The sequence below is a fragment of the Setaria italica genome, chromosome III (assembly GCF_000263155.2).
Source record: "Setaria italica strain Yugu1 chromosome III, Setaria_italica_v2.0, whole genome shotgun sequence".
NCBI classification, from domain to species: Eukaryota; Viridiplantae; Streptophyta; class Magnoliopsida; order Poales; family Poaceae; genus Setaria; species Setaria italica.
In genome coordinates, this window is record NC_028452.1 from 2,696,784 (window position 1) to 2,711,544 (window position 14,761).

The 14,761-nt window shown below is 43.9% G+C and overlaps 2 protein-coding genes and 1 non-coding gene across 6 annotated transcripts; 2 read left to right on the top strand and 1 right to left on the bottom strand.

Moving 5' to 3' along the window:
- Positions 1-270: 270 nt before the first annotated feature.
- Positions 271-343, top strand: TRNAE-CUC. The gene has a single exon. It is a non-coding gene; the product is annotated as a tRNA-Glu (tRNA).
- Positions 344-7,171: 6,828 nt separating this feature from the next.
- LOC101765634 lies at positions 7,172-9,504 on the top strand. Of its 2 annotated transcripts, none has more exons than XM_022825417.1 (4): positions 7,172-7,320; positions 8,123-8,223; positions 8,344-8,558; positions 9,005-9,504. In XM_022825417.1, exons 2-4 carry the CDS (start codon positions 8,131-8,133, stop codon positions 9,282-9,284), a joined length of 588 nt encoding a protein of 195 aa, XP_022681152.1. In that variant the 5' UTR covers positions 7,172-7,320; positions 8,123-8,130; the 3' UTR covers positions 9,285-9,504. The 2 variants fall into 2 exon arrangements, with proteins under 2 accessions (XP_022681152.1, XP_004960329.1); XM_004960272.2 differs by having other exon boundaries at positions 7,175-7,333; positions 8,126-8,223.
- Positions 9,505-9,685: 181 nt separating this feature from the next.
- Positions 9,686-14,737, bottom strand: LOC101766048 (thylakoid membrane protein TERC, chloroplastic). Of its 3 annotated transcripts, XR_214784.3 has the most exons (15): positions 14,418-14,736; positions 14,037-14,152; positions 13,881-13,957; positions 13,388-13,475; positions 13,226-13,306; positions 13,084-13,140; positions 12,691-12,772; positions 12,422-12,471; positions 12,111-12,167; positions 11,947-12,025; positions 11,696-11,754; positions 11,358-11,415; positions 11,072-11,200; positions 10,434-10,486; positions 9,686-10,106 (listed from the first exon to the last, which is right to left on the bottom strand). XR_214784.3 is itself a non-coding variant. In XM_004960275.4 (14 exons), exons 1-13 carry the CDS (start codon positions 14,653-14,655, stop codon positions 11,094-11,096), a joined length of 1,149 nt encoding a protein of 382 aa, XP_004960332.1. In that variant the 5' UTR covers positions 14,656-14,737; the 3' UTR covers positions 9,686-10,106; positions 11,072-11,093. The 3 variants fall into 3 exon arrangements, 2 of the variants coding, with proteins under 2 accessions (XP_004960332.1, XP_012700318.1); XM_004960275.4 differs by lacking the exon at positions 10,434-10,486 and having other exon boundaries at positions 14,418-14,737; XM_012844864.3 differs by lacking the exons at positions 9,686-10,106; positions 10,434-10,486 and adding an exon at positions 10,493-10,759 and having other exon boundaries at positions 14,418-14,737.
- Positions 14,738-14,761: the final 24 nt, after the last annotated feature.

The following is a 14,761-nucleotide window of genomic DNA, read 5'->3' on the forward strand; positions in this document are numbered from 1 at the left end:
ACCGCCGCCATAGGCACGCGTGCATCATGACAAATGAAACAACAATATGCAGCATGCATAATTTTTTTTTTTGACATTTTTTGCAGAGAAACTTTTGCTAGTAGGTAGGTAGCGCATGGTCCATGATACGATGATATTTGGCAGCCCAACAACAACCAAATCTGATATCCGTGGAGTAGGTTTCTACACTTGGCAAGATTTTGGCGTCCTCAATTAGCAGAGTCAACAAGAAAGAAATGTATTGATCTATGTAACCTGCAAATGTCAAGATCCGTTGTAGTCTAGCTGGTTAGGATACTCGGCTCTCACCCGAGAGACCCGGGTTCGAGTCCCGGCAACGGAATCTTCTTTTTTCCAGTTGCAGTTTAATTTATGGCCCAATGGTACGATGATATTGGGCAACCCATGAACAACCCAAATGCATGGGCCATCGACTGTGCTAAATGGGCCACTAAGAAGCCCAACGTCCAACTGCGACGTCGGTTCTTCTACTGACCTGCCCGGAGCCCACCACCACGCTGTTCCTCGTAATCTAGGCCCGTCCATAGCTTTACCGAACAGGCCGTTTGTTTTCTTGCAAGTTCTGACTTCTTACTTTTTCTTTAACGAGGAGAGCTGCCGCTTATATTAAAAACCGGTTAGATCGAGACATCAACATACGTCGTACCACGTCAACGCACAACTCAACTCAACCACACAACATCGGTCGGTTAGATTGGGACATTAACCGGATCTCTCTCAACTCTACTCGGTTGGATTGGGACGTCGACACGAGCCTCAATGAAGACTCCGCCCGCTCGGATTGGGACATCGACCCGAGTCTCCACGAACTCTGCCTGGTCGGATTAGGATGTCGACACAAGCCACCGCACAACCAACATCACATACTGGTTCCCTTTTTTAAAAAAAAAGGAAAGAGAAAGAAAGGAAAAGAAAGAAAGCACCCTCTCGGAAGCAACCATCGCTGAAGCAAGCCACCTCGCCCGAAATGCCTGACATTGCCTTCAAGAAGGTCATGACGTTGAAGATGTCGTCGATGCCAGCCCAAAACTAGGTTGGGTTTTCACCAGCCTCATCCGACAGGAAGACCGGCATCCAAGCCGTTGGCCCCAAACAGGAGCCAAAGCCCGCGCAAGAGATGCCTGACGTCACCTTCAAGAAGGACATGACGCAAATGGCGCTATCTACGCCATCCCAAGGAGGGATGGTTTTCACCCACATCGTCACTACGGTGTAAAGAGACGGTCGGTGCCACCAGCCCTACCACCATGGCAGTGCTGGTGAGCCTCCGTGCGGTCGCAGCCAACGACACCACCACGGCGTCACCGACACACCGCTGCACACCACCTTGGAGCCCGCCCGCCGCAGGGGCAAGCCGCGACGCCATTGGAGTGACTAGCCACCGCAGGGCCGCAGCCCCAGCCACATCACCACGGAGCTGCTGGGTGACGCCGCGCGCCGACAGTGGGTGCCACCGCTGCTGATGCGGAGGGCAGCTGCCACACGCCGGCCGCGGGCACCGCCGCAGCCGAGCCACGCCTCGCACCGGCCGCCGACGCCACTGTAGCCGAGCCACGCCGCCCGAGCCGTGGTCGCTGGCGTCGTCGTGGCCGAGCCAATCCGCACGCCCAACGCCACGCCGCACCGCCGCTCGGCCCGCCGCCATCGCAAATCCCCAACATGCCGAGGCTCCGGGGAAGCAGATCTGGCGGTCGAGGGTGCGAATCCGGCCATAGCCAGGGCAGATCCGGCCGCGGACGGCCGGTGGGAACCGCCACCGCCATGGCCGCCACCAAAGAGAGCGCGAGAGGGGAGGAAAGGAGAGGAGGAGGGTGGTGGAGCACCGCCGTCGCCTTCCTTGCGGCCGCGCGGGCTTCTAGCGGCCGCTTGGGCGACGGCGAGGAGGGGATGGAAGGGGCGGCGGCACCGGCGCTCGAGTTCCGCCCGAGCCACCCCAAGGAGAGTTCTGACTTCGTTTTCCTTGCAAAGTTCTGACTTGCACATCCACGATGACTTCTGAAGGGGTTGTTTGGATCTCCTGTTTTACAAAAATAAGATTCCGTAAAACCTGCTTTTCCGTAACCACCGCTAAAATCGTGTTTGGATCCCGCAACCACCTCCCGTTCGAGGGAAACCTGATTTTCACGAAACCCAAAAAATGCATATTAACAGAAACGGATCCTCATCGTTTTTAGCGGAACTGGTTTTCCATAACCATGATTTTGGCGCCAACATAATACATCATTTTCCCACTGCAACGCGCGAAACTTTCTCTCGCAATCGTGCTTTTCACGCCTAATGTTGCCGTCTAAGCAGGATATAAGAAGCCCCAACTAGGTTAGCATCTAATTAATCAATCGACATTGGAGAAGGTTAGCCCGCCACCGCCGGACCGCTGGCCGGACTGTTGGTGAGTCGCCATCCCTTTCGTGACTTCCTTCAATCACTCAAGTCCAATTTAACAGCCAGTAGCTGCATTGATCTCAGGTAATATCTTCTTCTTATGCATAAATTCAATGCAAAATAATGGGTCATCATTGAATAGTAACACATCTAGCTTGTTGCCTGCATAGAATTGAAACACACAGTTAGCTGTTAGAACATGCAAGTGTAAATGCCAAATCTCGCACTTGTGATTCCTAGAGTTGAATTCTTCTCTTATAGATGGTAGTGTTTATGTTTAATAAGGTCTGTATAAGCAATCGCCATGCTATATGGGTTCCTTTTAGAAAAACATGGAGGACTATGTGGACAAAAAGATTTGCATAAAGAGGCACACATGGAAAGCTAGTGAGGACAAATCCCTCCTCAACATCTTGAAAGATCAAACCCTGAATGGTGGAAAAGAAGGTACCACATACACAAAGGTAGCATGGCGTGAAATCTTAGCTTCCTTCAGTAGTGCTAGAGTTGAGAAACTTGAACTGCAATAATTGAAAAATCGATATAAGTACTTCAGGTCCTGCTATACTACCATGAACAAACTTCTTAGTTACATTGGATTTGGTTGGGATGACGATGACAAAATGATCAAAGCTACCAAGGAAAAATGGGAGGAACTTATTGAGGTATGTTGTAATCTAATGGATTTTCTGTTATGTAACTTTGTTAAATTCCAAAGTTCAGTGCACAATTTAACCAACACATTAACACATTGCAGAAAAACAATGCGGTTCAAGAATATCGTGATAAAGTGTGGCCTAGTTGGACAGATTTTCAAGAGATATGTGCAACTTCAACTGCACAAGGGTCTCGTGCTACATCAAGCAAAGGGAAAGATGCAAGTTTGTCAAACAAGCATACACCAATTAATCTTAATGAGGAAGCTGAAGTGAAGGAAAATGAATCCAATGAGAAACATGTTAGGGGGTGTTTGGGAAACACCTGTTAAAGTTTAACACCTGTCACATCGGATGTTTGGATACTAATTAGGAGTACTAAACATAAGCTAATTACAAAACTAATTGCACAGATGGATTATAATTCGCGAGACGAATCTATTAAGCCTAATTAGTCCATGATTTGACAATGTGGTGCTACAGTAACCATTTGCTAATGATGGATTAATTAGGCTTAATAGATTCGTCTCGCGAATTAGCACAAGGTTCTGCAATTAGTTTTATAATTAGCTCATGTTTAGTCCTCCTAATTAGCATCCGAACATCCGATGTGACACTGTTAAAGTTTAGCACCTCGTATCCAAACAGCCCCTTAGTCAAGTGGTTACTCCAAGCAATTCTACTCAAAATCTAAAGGTGGCAACAAAAAGATAAAGCCATCTAATGCAAGTGGAAGTAAACCTCAAGATAATTCTAGAGGCCAAAAGCGCACAGCTGATGATGTTGTAAATGCAATAGATAGTCTTGTTGATGCAACTACAAAAATAGTTGAAATGTGGAAAAGAGTAGCCCTACAGGAGGAAGCATATTCAGTGAAAGCCTGCATGGAAATACTAAAGAGTGTGAGTGGTGTTGACCCAAGCAAGAAAGTAAAGGCTGCAACAATATTTACAAATGTTGAACAAAGATGAGTCTTTGTTGAGATGGATGAGGAGACGCGGACTCTATGAATACATGGACTTTAGATTTATGAATTAGAAACTTAGTTTATGATCTTTAGATTACATTTGGTTTCTTAATGCAGACTATATGCATTTTATTTCAAGCTTGTGATAGAACAATCTCTATTAATTTTCATTTTTGAGTGATTTGTTTGTGTTTCATAATCATGATTGCTATGCTCATGTGAAATTAATTTTTTTATGTACTAAGAATATTGTATCATGCAGGGTGAGATGAACTCATCAGAAGTGTTAGATGATGATATTTCTGACTCAGAGCAGATGGTTATTAACAATATCGTTGCTGTGTCATTGTTTCGTGATGCGTTCTTCACAAGACTTTTCAAAAGCAGTCGTAACACTTTGAAATTAAGTGGTGCTGAAAGGACAAGGCAACTACTTGAAGGCCATCCTATTAGATTTTTTGAGCAACTACGTGTTGATAAACACACTTTCTACTTGCTAAAGGATGAACTGTGCGAGAGAAATTTACTTCAGGATACACTGAGAATGACAGTGGATGAACAGTTAGTGATGTTCCTCCATGTTGTCGGTCACAGTATTAGGAATCATGTCATCCATGACAAACATCAACATTCGGGAGAAACTGTTAGTCGACACTTTAATAATGTTTTAGATGCGATAAATGGTTTGCGTGGTATATACATAATAGACCCACCCAATGAAGTGCCCCTTAAAATTAGAGCTGATTCAAAATACTACCCATATTTCAAGGTAAGTTTTCTATCATTGCTTGCTCATTTGTAATTGTCTTGTCCATTATTCTTTCAGTAAATAAAGTTGATCTTACTATTTACATTGAAGAACTGTCTTGGAGCAATTGATGGCACACATATTGAAGCAAAAATCAAGTTTGATGAGCAAACTCCCTACAGAAATAGGCATGGTTTTCCATCTCAAAATGTTATGGCAGTAGTATCATTTGACATGACATTTACGCATGTAGTTGCTGGTTGGGAAGGTTCTGCATCAGATCAAACTTAGCTTAAATGGGCTGTTACTGGCGGAGGTTTTGTTATACCAGAAGGTAAAAAAGAAAAGCTGTGTGAAGTGTTAACAATGTCTATCTTTCTCTAGTCCTGATTGATTGACAAATGACTTTATTTTGCAGGTAAATATTATTTAGTGGACTCGGGCTATGCAAATACACTAAAATTTGTTGCACCCTATCGTGGTGATCGCTATCACATTGGCTCTTTTCGTGGAAGTAACTGGCACTACAAAGGTGAAAAGGATTTATTCAATCATCGACACGTATAGCTACAAAATGTGGTGGAACGCACTTTGGGTGTTCTGAAAGTCCGCGTTTCGATTTTAAAAGTTAAAGGAGGAATTCCTTATCCATATGAGACTCAAGTAAAAATTGTTATGGTTTGTTGTATAATCCATAACTTTATACGAAAGGCTACACGGAATGATGAGTTGTTTGGGCTTTACGAGGATACGGGCATGGAAGAGAATCGTGAACTTGGTGATGAACCAGTAAGAAGTCGATCAAATATACGAGAAGATGAACGGGTTGCTGGTGAGCATGTCCATGGAAACATTGCTCGGCAGCTGTGGACTAACCATCAACAACGTACTGCACATCCATCTCATGATGATTAGTCATGGTTTTATCACCTTCAGGCTTCAAGTTTTGTTATTAGTTACAATAGATTATTTAAGTGCAACATCTTGTATTGGATACATTACTCTGTGTTTTTCTAACTTCATGTTTTAGTTCTGAACTAGAAACATGTTAGTCAAGGTACTGCTATGCTTCTAGCACATGCCCAATTTTATTTGTACAATAAACTAAATGTGAATTCATTCTACTTTGTCAGTTACTAGAGAAGACTTTCTCATCAGGATATGCAAGTACTGAATCTAAATCTAGTGTGGCGCAATATTGCAAAATTAACATGACACCCAAGGCAAAATAGGATCATTAGCTGCAGCGTGCAAGTAAGAAGGGAAGCAAACTTACCAGTACATAGGCAACAGGGAAGTTATCAAGTATGAGTGACGGCGTTGATGAGATACACACGGTAGAGGAAGCCATTGTAGCTCGGTGGTGAGATCCGGTGCGGCGCCTTCCAGAAGAGCCCCCCTCGCCGCCGCCGCCACCGCCCGAAGTTGCCGATGCGTCGTCGGGGCCACGGGAATGCTCTCTGACTTCATTTCGAAGTAGAACATGCCAATGCCACGCAGGAATTAGAGTAAGACAATCCATGTCTCAGCCTCCAGGAAGCGTCGCCTGAGTCGCCGTGGAGCCTGGGCTGCCTGATTTGGTCGATGGCGGTAAGAAGATAGCACCGGCGATGAGCGGATAAGATGGGGAAAAGTGAGTGGGAAAGATAAAGAGAGAGAGGGCACGGTAGAAAGGACGAGAGGTGAACTTATCCACGGTAGACGAGGCGACGGAGTGGAGCAAAGCACGAGGAGCCCTGCACACAGGAGTGGAGCACTGCTGCCTAGCGACCATGCATGCACCGCTGCACATCATTTCTACTAACGAACAGTAGCGGAGAATAATTTGATCATTTATTGGGCTGATGGCGAGAGAAAGTGAAATAAGTCGTGTGATGTTTTGAGTAATATACGTCATATTTTAATTTTATAGCCAAACAACTTACTCACAAAACTTGTATTCATCTTTCGTCATCCAAACAAGATACTCATAAAACACAATTTAACGGAACAACTAACTAAAACTGATTTTACTAAAAATCCTCTACAAACACGTTTTACTACAACAGATTTATCTTTCAAGAGATCCAAACAACCACGAAGTGTCCCATCCTCGCTTGGGAAACCACCGAAACACTTCGGGTACACCCATTTCTGCTTATCTAAACTTCCATTTTTTTTTGTTTTCTAAATTTTTTTCACTTTTCTTCGTCTTCTTTAAAATTGCCTCTCTCGAAATCAAATCTCCAGGTCAATGATTACAACAGGCAAAACTAAAAATCGTAACAAGACGCAACCATCGCCTAGATGCGCGCGTGCACGCAACCATCGCCTAGATGCGCGCGTGCTCCCTCCCTCCCTCCCCCTCTGACACAAAAGAAAAGGGCGCCAAAATAAATAAATAAATAAAACCTCCCCCTAACTAACTCGCCGTGCGCCCGTGCCTTGCAACCCATCCATCCCCGCTTCCCCCAACAAACCGTGCGTCTTCCCCCCTCCGCTGGCGACGGCGGCGAGGTGAGGCGACTGACCACCGAAATCGGGCCCTCTCCGGCGACCGCCACCCCGGCTTCCAGCCAGGTATCCCTCCATTCCACGGCCGCCTCGTCCGCTACGAGTCTAGGAGCCCTGTCCTATGTACCCCACCTGCTTGGATGGATGGACCGGGGGCATTTCTCGTCTTCTTCCCTAGGGCTAGGGTCTTTGCTGCTGCTTGCGATGGATCAGCGCCAAATCTTTCGCTCCCGTTCGGGGCCTTCTACTCTGTTCCGTCCAGTCTGCTACGAATTTGTCTCGGGGAGTAGTTGCCTGCGACCGGGATTGCTGGCGGGTTCAGCTGCAGTGAACCCCCCACGCGGCGGCCATGTGAAAGTCCGTTCCCCGCCTGATTTCTTCTTCCAGTTGGGGATGGATGCGAACTGAATCTGTTAGTCGTCTTGGATCCGGAAGTGGGTTTTCACTGGGGCAGTTGACTTCTTGACCCACTGAACACTTTGATTGATGGATCGATCCGTCGGTTGTTGCATTTCCCCCAATCTGATTTCTGGCCTGGAACATCATTCTGACAAGGGGATAGACACCGTTTCCCTGCATCAGCAGTCAGCAGATGAAATCAAACGGAGGAAAAACAGTTTGTATTTTTTTTAATTTCTTGTCTTGTGATTATGATTGCTGCACTTGATGGGATTGGGCTATGTCACCATCATCAAAATAAATAAATGGATTACTTGGTACCTCCGGAGTTTACCTAGTTTATGAGGGAGGAGCTTGCGATGCTGTTGCGTTGTTGGCGCTCTTTGTCCCTTTCTCTGTATTCCATTATTTAGGTTACTGGTTCTCTTCATCTCAACGGGCCATTCGCTTATCCTGCAGGAGCAATGGCTCTGTCTTCGCCGATACGGATTTCCCTCATTGTTTCGTTCTTTGGGATTCTGGCGTTCGTGCTTGGCGTCATCGCGGAAAACAAAAAGGTCAGGCCCGGTTCCTGTTATGAACCTTGTATCAAGGATGATGAACTTCGGCGGAACACCACACACTATCGTTATTGCGGATTTCCTCTAAACATACTTGTGATGTTGCCTTTGTTGCAGCCTGCTGCTGGGACTCCTATCCAAGGAAAGGATGTTGTCATCTGCAAGTTTCCAAGTGATCCAACTATTGCAATGGGAAGCCTGTCCCTTGTGGCGCTCGTTGTAGCTGCCATTGTAGGACACGTTGCTATCTTTTTCCCGTACTCGGGCAAGTCAGTACCTCGTGGAGCGCTCTTTCAAAGCACCAGCTTGACTGTGTTCTTCGTTGTTGCAGAGTGAGTATCCTTTCAGCTATATGGCTAAAAATCTCATGTGAAACATTATGCCTTCTATGTTATATATTACTTCTTTTATGGCTCACTTGTTGGGTCCTCTCCTGCCATTTGGTGATATTGAACTGCAAATGATCCATCCAAGTTTTGCATTCCAGAACTGTCTTCCCTGACACTGAAGTCATTTCATTGAGTTCTCTTCGGTATAATAATGCTAATCAATGCTAAAAGTGTAGAATTGCCCATCTAGAAGGTTATTGAACTAAATCTTGTATTGTGCAATCTTCTGCTTTGATGATTCGCAGTTTTGGCATACAATCTATTGAAGTCTTATTTCCATTAGCACCATTGTATGATTATACTGTGCATCATGCTGTTTCCTGCACTTAAATTAATTTGGAGTACTGAATATGCACATAGTTGATTCTGTTTGCTTTATGTGAAATCAGGCTTGTCTCGGCCCTGGCTATTGCAATGTTGCTCTGGGCAACTGTTACTGAGGGCCTTCACCGCAGCAACACAATCCACCACGACATGACTTACCAGTGCCCTACTGCAAAGACTGGCCTGTTTGGTGGCGCCGCTTTCCTTGCCCTAGATGCTGCTCTCTTCTGGCTTGTTTGCCAGATGCTGGCCCTCAATGCAAGGGCTGATTACCTGGATGAGGATGACAACAAGGGTGAATATGGCCAGGTTTACGCTGCTGAAGTTGATGGCTCGAAGGTCTGAGCCCGTGTGATCATCACATCGTCAGAGTTTTATGATTAGTGCCACTTAACTGTATTATGTCGTCAACAAAGTCACTGTAGCTCTCTTAAATTTGTATATACGTGTGATGCTGGCTGCGAAGTCGTAAGGCTATTACTTATTCTGCATTTTCAGATTTCAGTGTGAACAATAAACTGCATTCTCAATACAATTGGTTTGCTACTTCCCAAAGTGAACTTAACCTTGCTATACCGCTCTGTTTTATGCTGAGACTGTAATCCTGGGAGCTTGTTCCAAATATCAGAGCTTCTGTATGAGGGGCACTATGCCGGAGGGGCTGAATTTCAGAATGTTGTACATATTTACATGCATAGGGGATAAATTCATTTGACATCTCAGGTCAGAAGCATTAGCTACAAGGATGAAATATAATGAATAATTTCATATGCTGTAATATATTAAGCTTGAGCATACTATTGTTTAAGTTACACTGTAAATTGTGGTTTTGATGTCCATCATGTTCAGAATATACTCTATGTGCTACCTTAAGCAACAGGCATTACAAGGACCGGATTCCTATGTTTTTGCCCTGCAGTCTTTGATTGACCCCTGACCCAAAACCGTTTGGTTCAGAACTAAACTCATGGAACTTCCAGATTAGGATCAGGCACCAATGTCATGCCTTGATCGCGTCTGCCATTCTCAGCCGTCAAGCTGAACTGCTTCCAAGTCAGCTAAGTAGTGGAGGCTACCACTAGTGCAACACTGGTGTTACGCAAATTGCAAGTGTCTTCATTCTTCCAAGGCCTTCTACTTCCAAACATGAACAATGAATGAAGTACACTGCACCATGGGAAAAGAACAGTTTCGATGTAAGTATCAATATATCTAGGAACGGGAAAAAGATTTCCACTCTGCAAGGTCTGACAGAGGAATGTAGGATAATTCCTTGGACTTTTTTCCTCACATTTCGTGACATGAATATTCAGCCAAAAAAACACGACATGAATTATGCACCATTTAAGAAATAGTTACTGGACTTGTATGCAATGAGAACTACAGTTTAATCTGAACATCTCAAAAGAAAACTGACCAATCTAATGATCCAAAAACACAGGGAAGATAAGGCAGAAAGGAAATTCAGTAGAACTCTGAGCAATGATAGTTTACCTAAGTCCTCGTCAGTTTCAAACATGGTTGATACTTGACACGATTCTTGCTCACTGCAATCAGAGCGGCGTTTAAAGGATGGTATAGAATCTACATCTAGAATTTGCACTAACTAAAACTAAAAATGTTTATTATAGGTATTAGCAATCCAATGCTTCATGTGAGGTGATGTAGGGGTTGCAGCATGATGATGGTTCAGCACAAAGTTTGGTGAGGTTATCACAAAAGTACACTCTGTAGGTAATCCTGTTCGCAACAGCATCTGACCAGATCACCTCGACAAACCCTCTGGAGGCGTTACATGCACCATGTCATGTGTAGCTAACCTGTGGAACTAGATGGTTTCATGGTCAGATGCTATTAAACGAATGGGAGCCCCTAAAGAGCCCAACTTTGTGGTGGCCTTCGCAATCACTGTATTTCCTCATTAAGCTATTTAAATGAACAAGGCCACAAGGCGTTCAGCTGAGACTAACTATATGGATTACAAGATATTCTGTATGGTTAGATTTTTAATATAAGTAATTAGTTTTGTGAAAAAAAGGGCATGTTTACCTGGCTTCTGAGTGTTTATTATCATTTCTTTCATAGTTTCACTATCTGTCAGAAAATGCAGCAATCTGATCCATTCGTTTTACCTGCGTGTGTCGTTGCATCTGTCTACTTGTCCCCCTCCTCCTTTGATGCTTTCCTAAGACTTAATATGACACCTCCGCTAAGACAGGTGGTAACGATAGCAAGCGAAGCTTCTGTTGGAATATGATAGCCTGCCATAAGTAGAAACCCATAATTAAATGCAATGAAAAGCACTTAAAAGCCAGCAATGTTACTGGGTGTACTTCTGACGGAGAGATTAAAACATTAGGTGAATAATGAATATTAATGTGAGAAAACAAGAGCTAGTTGATGGTTCTAATTGCTTACCAAAAAAGTCAAAGACCATCTTTGTCCCGATGAAGCCCAAAACGATACCAATAGAAGGCTGCAGAGCAAATTGCCAACAGCAGTAAGTGGTGCAGTCAGATAATAGAGCAACATATGAACCCATGTGACCAGTCACAATTGCACATAGTACACGAGTTTCAAAAGCTAACAATAAACCAATACCATCAATTACCACTACATGGACCTAATTTTCACAATAGGTGATGTAAAATCAAATGTTTTGTTTGTTCTAAAGAAAGATAACAGCAGAAGATAATAGATAATCTCTAAACATTTAATATTAAGAGGTAAATAACACAAGAAACCTTGCAATATACCTGTAGATACTCTAATTCAGCCATGCTTTCAGAAATGAGCACATAGAGTGACCGCAAACCTACATGGTAATAGTTCCATCAAGTTAGTTCTCAACATTGTACAGAAGTGCAGAAAAACTGCAGTATACACAAGATTTAGACCAAGCAGATAGCAAATCCACCACTATGGCGGAGGTGGTTCTTGTAAAAAAATTTAAGCTAACAAATGCTAATAGTTGTATACCAAAAAAAAAAACAGACTGAATTTTTACCAGAAATAGCAAAAATATTTGATGATAGTATTATAAGTGGATCCCTTGTGACGCCGAAGACTGCTGGAATTGAGTCAATCTGTGGAACACAAATGTTAACCTATACACTTGGAGGTCATGACAGAGAAAATAAAGTACATGAAATAATGTGGGAAGGAGCCTACAGCAAAAGCAATATCACTCAGCTCAATCACTGCCAAAGTCAAGAGTAATGGTGTGGCCTGCATACATTGACCAAAAGAAGAACCACATCTTCAGGAACATATATAACTTTACGAAGAATTGAATATAGAAAAATTCCATGAAACTATCCACCCAACTATGCATCTGTGTTGTTGTAAAAAGAAGCTTAATGTGGACGCTGAAATAGTAACACACTAAAACAATGGAGAATGGATAAAAATTGCAAATTCCCGGACATAGTCATTCCATGGAGCTCTAGTAAATTATCCATCTTAAACTGGGCAACACTTACTTTCCCTAAGCCATCTTGAATAGTGAAAAACCGATCACCATCATAATAATCTGACAAGAGAAACAGAGGAATGAGTTAATCTACACAAGAAGCAAGTGAATAACTCCTAAAAATATGATGTCGTTCCAACATTTCAGATATCTGATCAAAGAATTTGGGTGAGGAGCTGATCATTATGTCTAAAATCTGGAGAGGACAGTGGAGCATTTTAATAACCTAAATAGAAGAATGGTAAGGAATACTGAAAATCATTGAATAAAGTTTATTACCAGTGACTGGAATGAACTTTTGGCATGTTTTCACAATGAAGTTATCGGATAGATCAGATTCTTCTTCTTCTTCAGCAAAAAGCTGCCATTATGTTAAGACTACAGTATTAGTGTCATGGCCCTTACTGAATATCTTGAAGTTACTTAAAGAAGCTTTATATGACTGTCTTGAAGAGCCTTTCCAACATTCAAAAAAGTGCAAACAGGGCTTTGCTTTTGCCACAAAGGGTACTTTCACAGGAAATGAACAAGTTACGAGCTTGCTAGTCTCACAATGTTAACAATGCATGCTAACCACTATTATGTTAATATTAAAAACAAGGGACAATAACCAAGTTACTATGAAAGGGGTTAGTGTGGCCCATCATTTTTCATGAAAATGAACAATCTTACCTTGTAAGAAGTGAATAGTAGGATCAAGGCCAACAGCAGATTCACCGCCTCAAATTTCTACAAAACATGAGAATATCGTAACAGTTAATATAATATGGCAACAAAAATTATAACCAGTGTTTAGCATGAGAGAATAATTGACCTCAATGGTAGCTATTCCAAGGACGATCATCGCAGCCCGAAAGACCACTGCTCCAGCAATACCATAAGAAAGCACTCGGTTCTTGTTTCAGATATCAGAAATGGTGAGAAAAGGTACAAAGTACACTTGAACCTTAACTGTTACAATAGCCATCAAGCATACCTGGTATTCCTTTGGCACTTTGAAATACTTGAAAACCAGAACAAAAACAAAGAGATTGTCCACCGACAAACTCTGTTCCAATAAATACCTGTTACATAACAGGACATGATTACAATGATATGTATAGAAATGTGTTATCATGATCGATCTTGTTATATAAAATTTGATACAATGGAAAACACGTCTTCAAATATGCAAATTAATAGTGTTTAAAGAAATGATAATTGGAATATGGAAACAGCAAGATGGCAAGATGTACGATTGGTTCAGCAGTCAGAAGTAACTAGCCAAATTAACTGCACAAAACAATGGAGGATCCGTTCGATAACGAACTCAAGCTAAAGCTAATATGCAGTGCTGTGCTGCATACTTCTTAAAGGGGCTGTTATTCATATATGATCCTGAAAATCCTAATGCAAATGGGAGCAAAACTTATAACCATTTTGTAAACCAGTGTCGATGTTAAAGATCATGAGATACGCATAGCACACACCCAGCAAAATACTCCGATGCCTTTTCAGATCCATCCCTCAAGGCGATGCTAATTCCAAAGAGCACTGCAGCGAGAATCTGCACCAACCCATATTAACTCCATGTACAGAATAAACTCTAAGGTGTATCGGAAAAATTATGGACAGAGGAAACTCACCACCAGTGTAACCCTTCTAATGGCCGAACCTTTCCCAGTGATGCTGGACTCCAGTACAGGCTCCGTGCCCTTGTTAGTTTGAGCACGTGGTGGAGTAGAATTTACCGGCTCCTTTTCTGCATACGTATCCATGGTCAGCCATCAGAGAGGAATTTCACGAAGTCACCACACGAATAAACTCAGCATATAGCTTGCTCTGGACTTTGATCACTGTAAATCGATTTTTGAAGAATCTGATTTCATTAGGTTCTCAATTCCACGAGTTATCGCGCATTTCTAATATTCCAGGTTCCAACAGAACAAAGCGCCCCTGGCTGGCAGGCTCACAGGAGCAGAGTGAAGGAATTGGGCGGCGAGGAGGAGAGGGGAGGAGCGGCTCACCGGAGCTGAGCGAGACGCCTTCCTCCTGCTCGGCACCCCTGGCGCGCCGCCTCCGCGTCCTCCCCCGCCGCCCGCCCTCCCCGTCCCCAGGGCGGCGCGACGCGGCGGCCACCCTAACCGCGAGAGGCCGCCACGGGAGCGGCGATGGCAGGAGCGCCACGCGCGCGCGACGCAGCAACGGGGCCGATAGCTGCGGGAGGAACCGCGTGGCAGTCGAAGCGGCCACCGCGGAAGCCATCGCCGGCGACGAGGTTGGTCGTCGGGGGTGAGACGGGTGGAGCTCGGAAGCGTACGGCCGCGAGCTCAGCCACAGCGGATGGGAACTGGGGGGATGCAGCCACCGA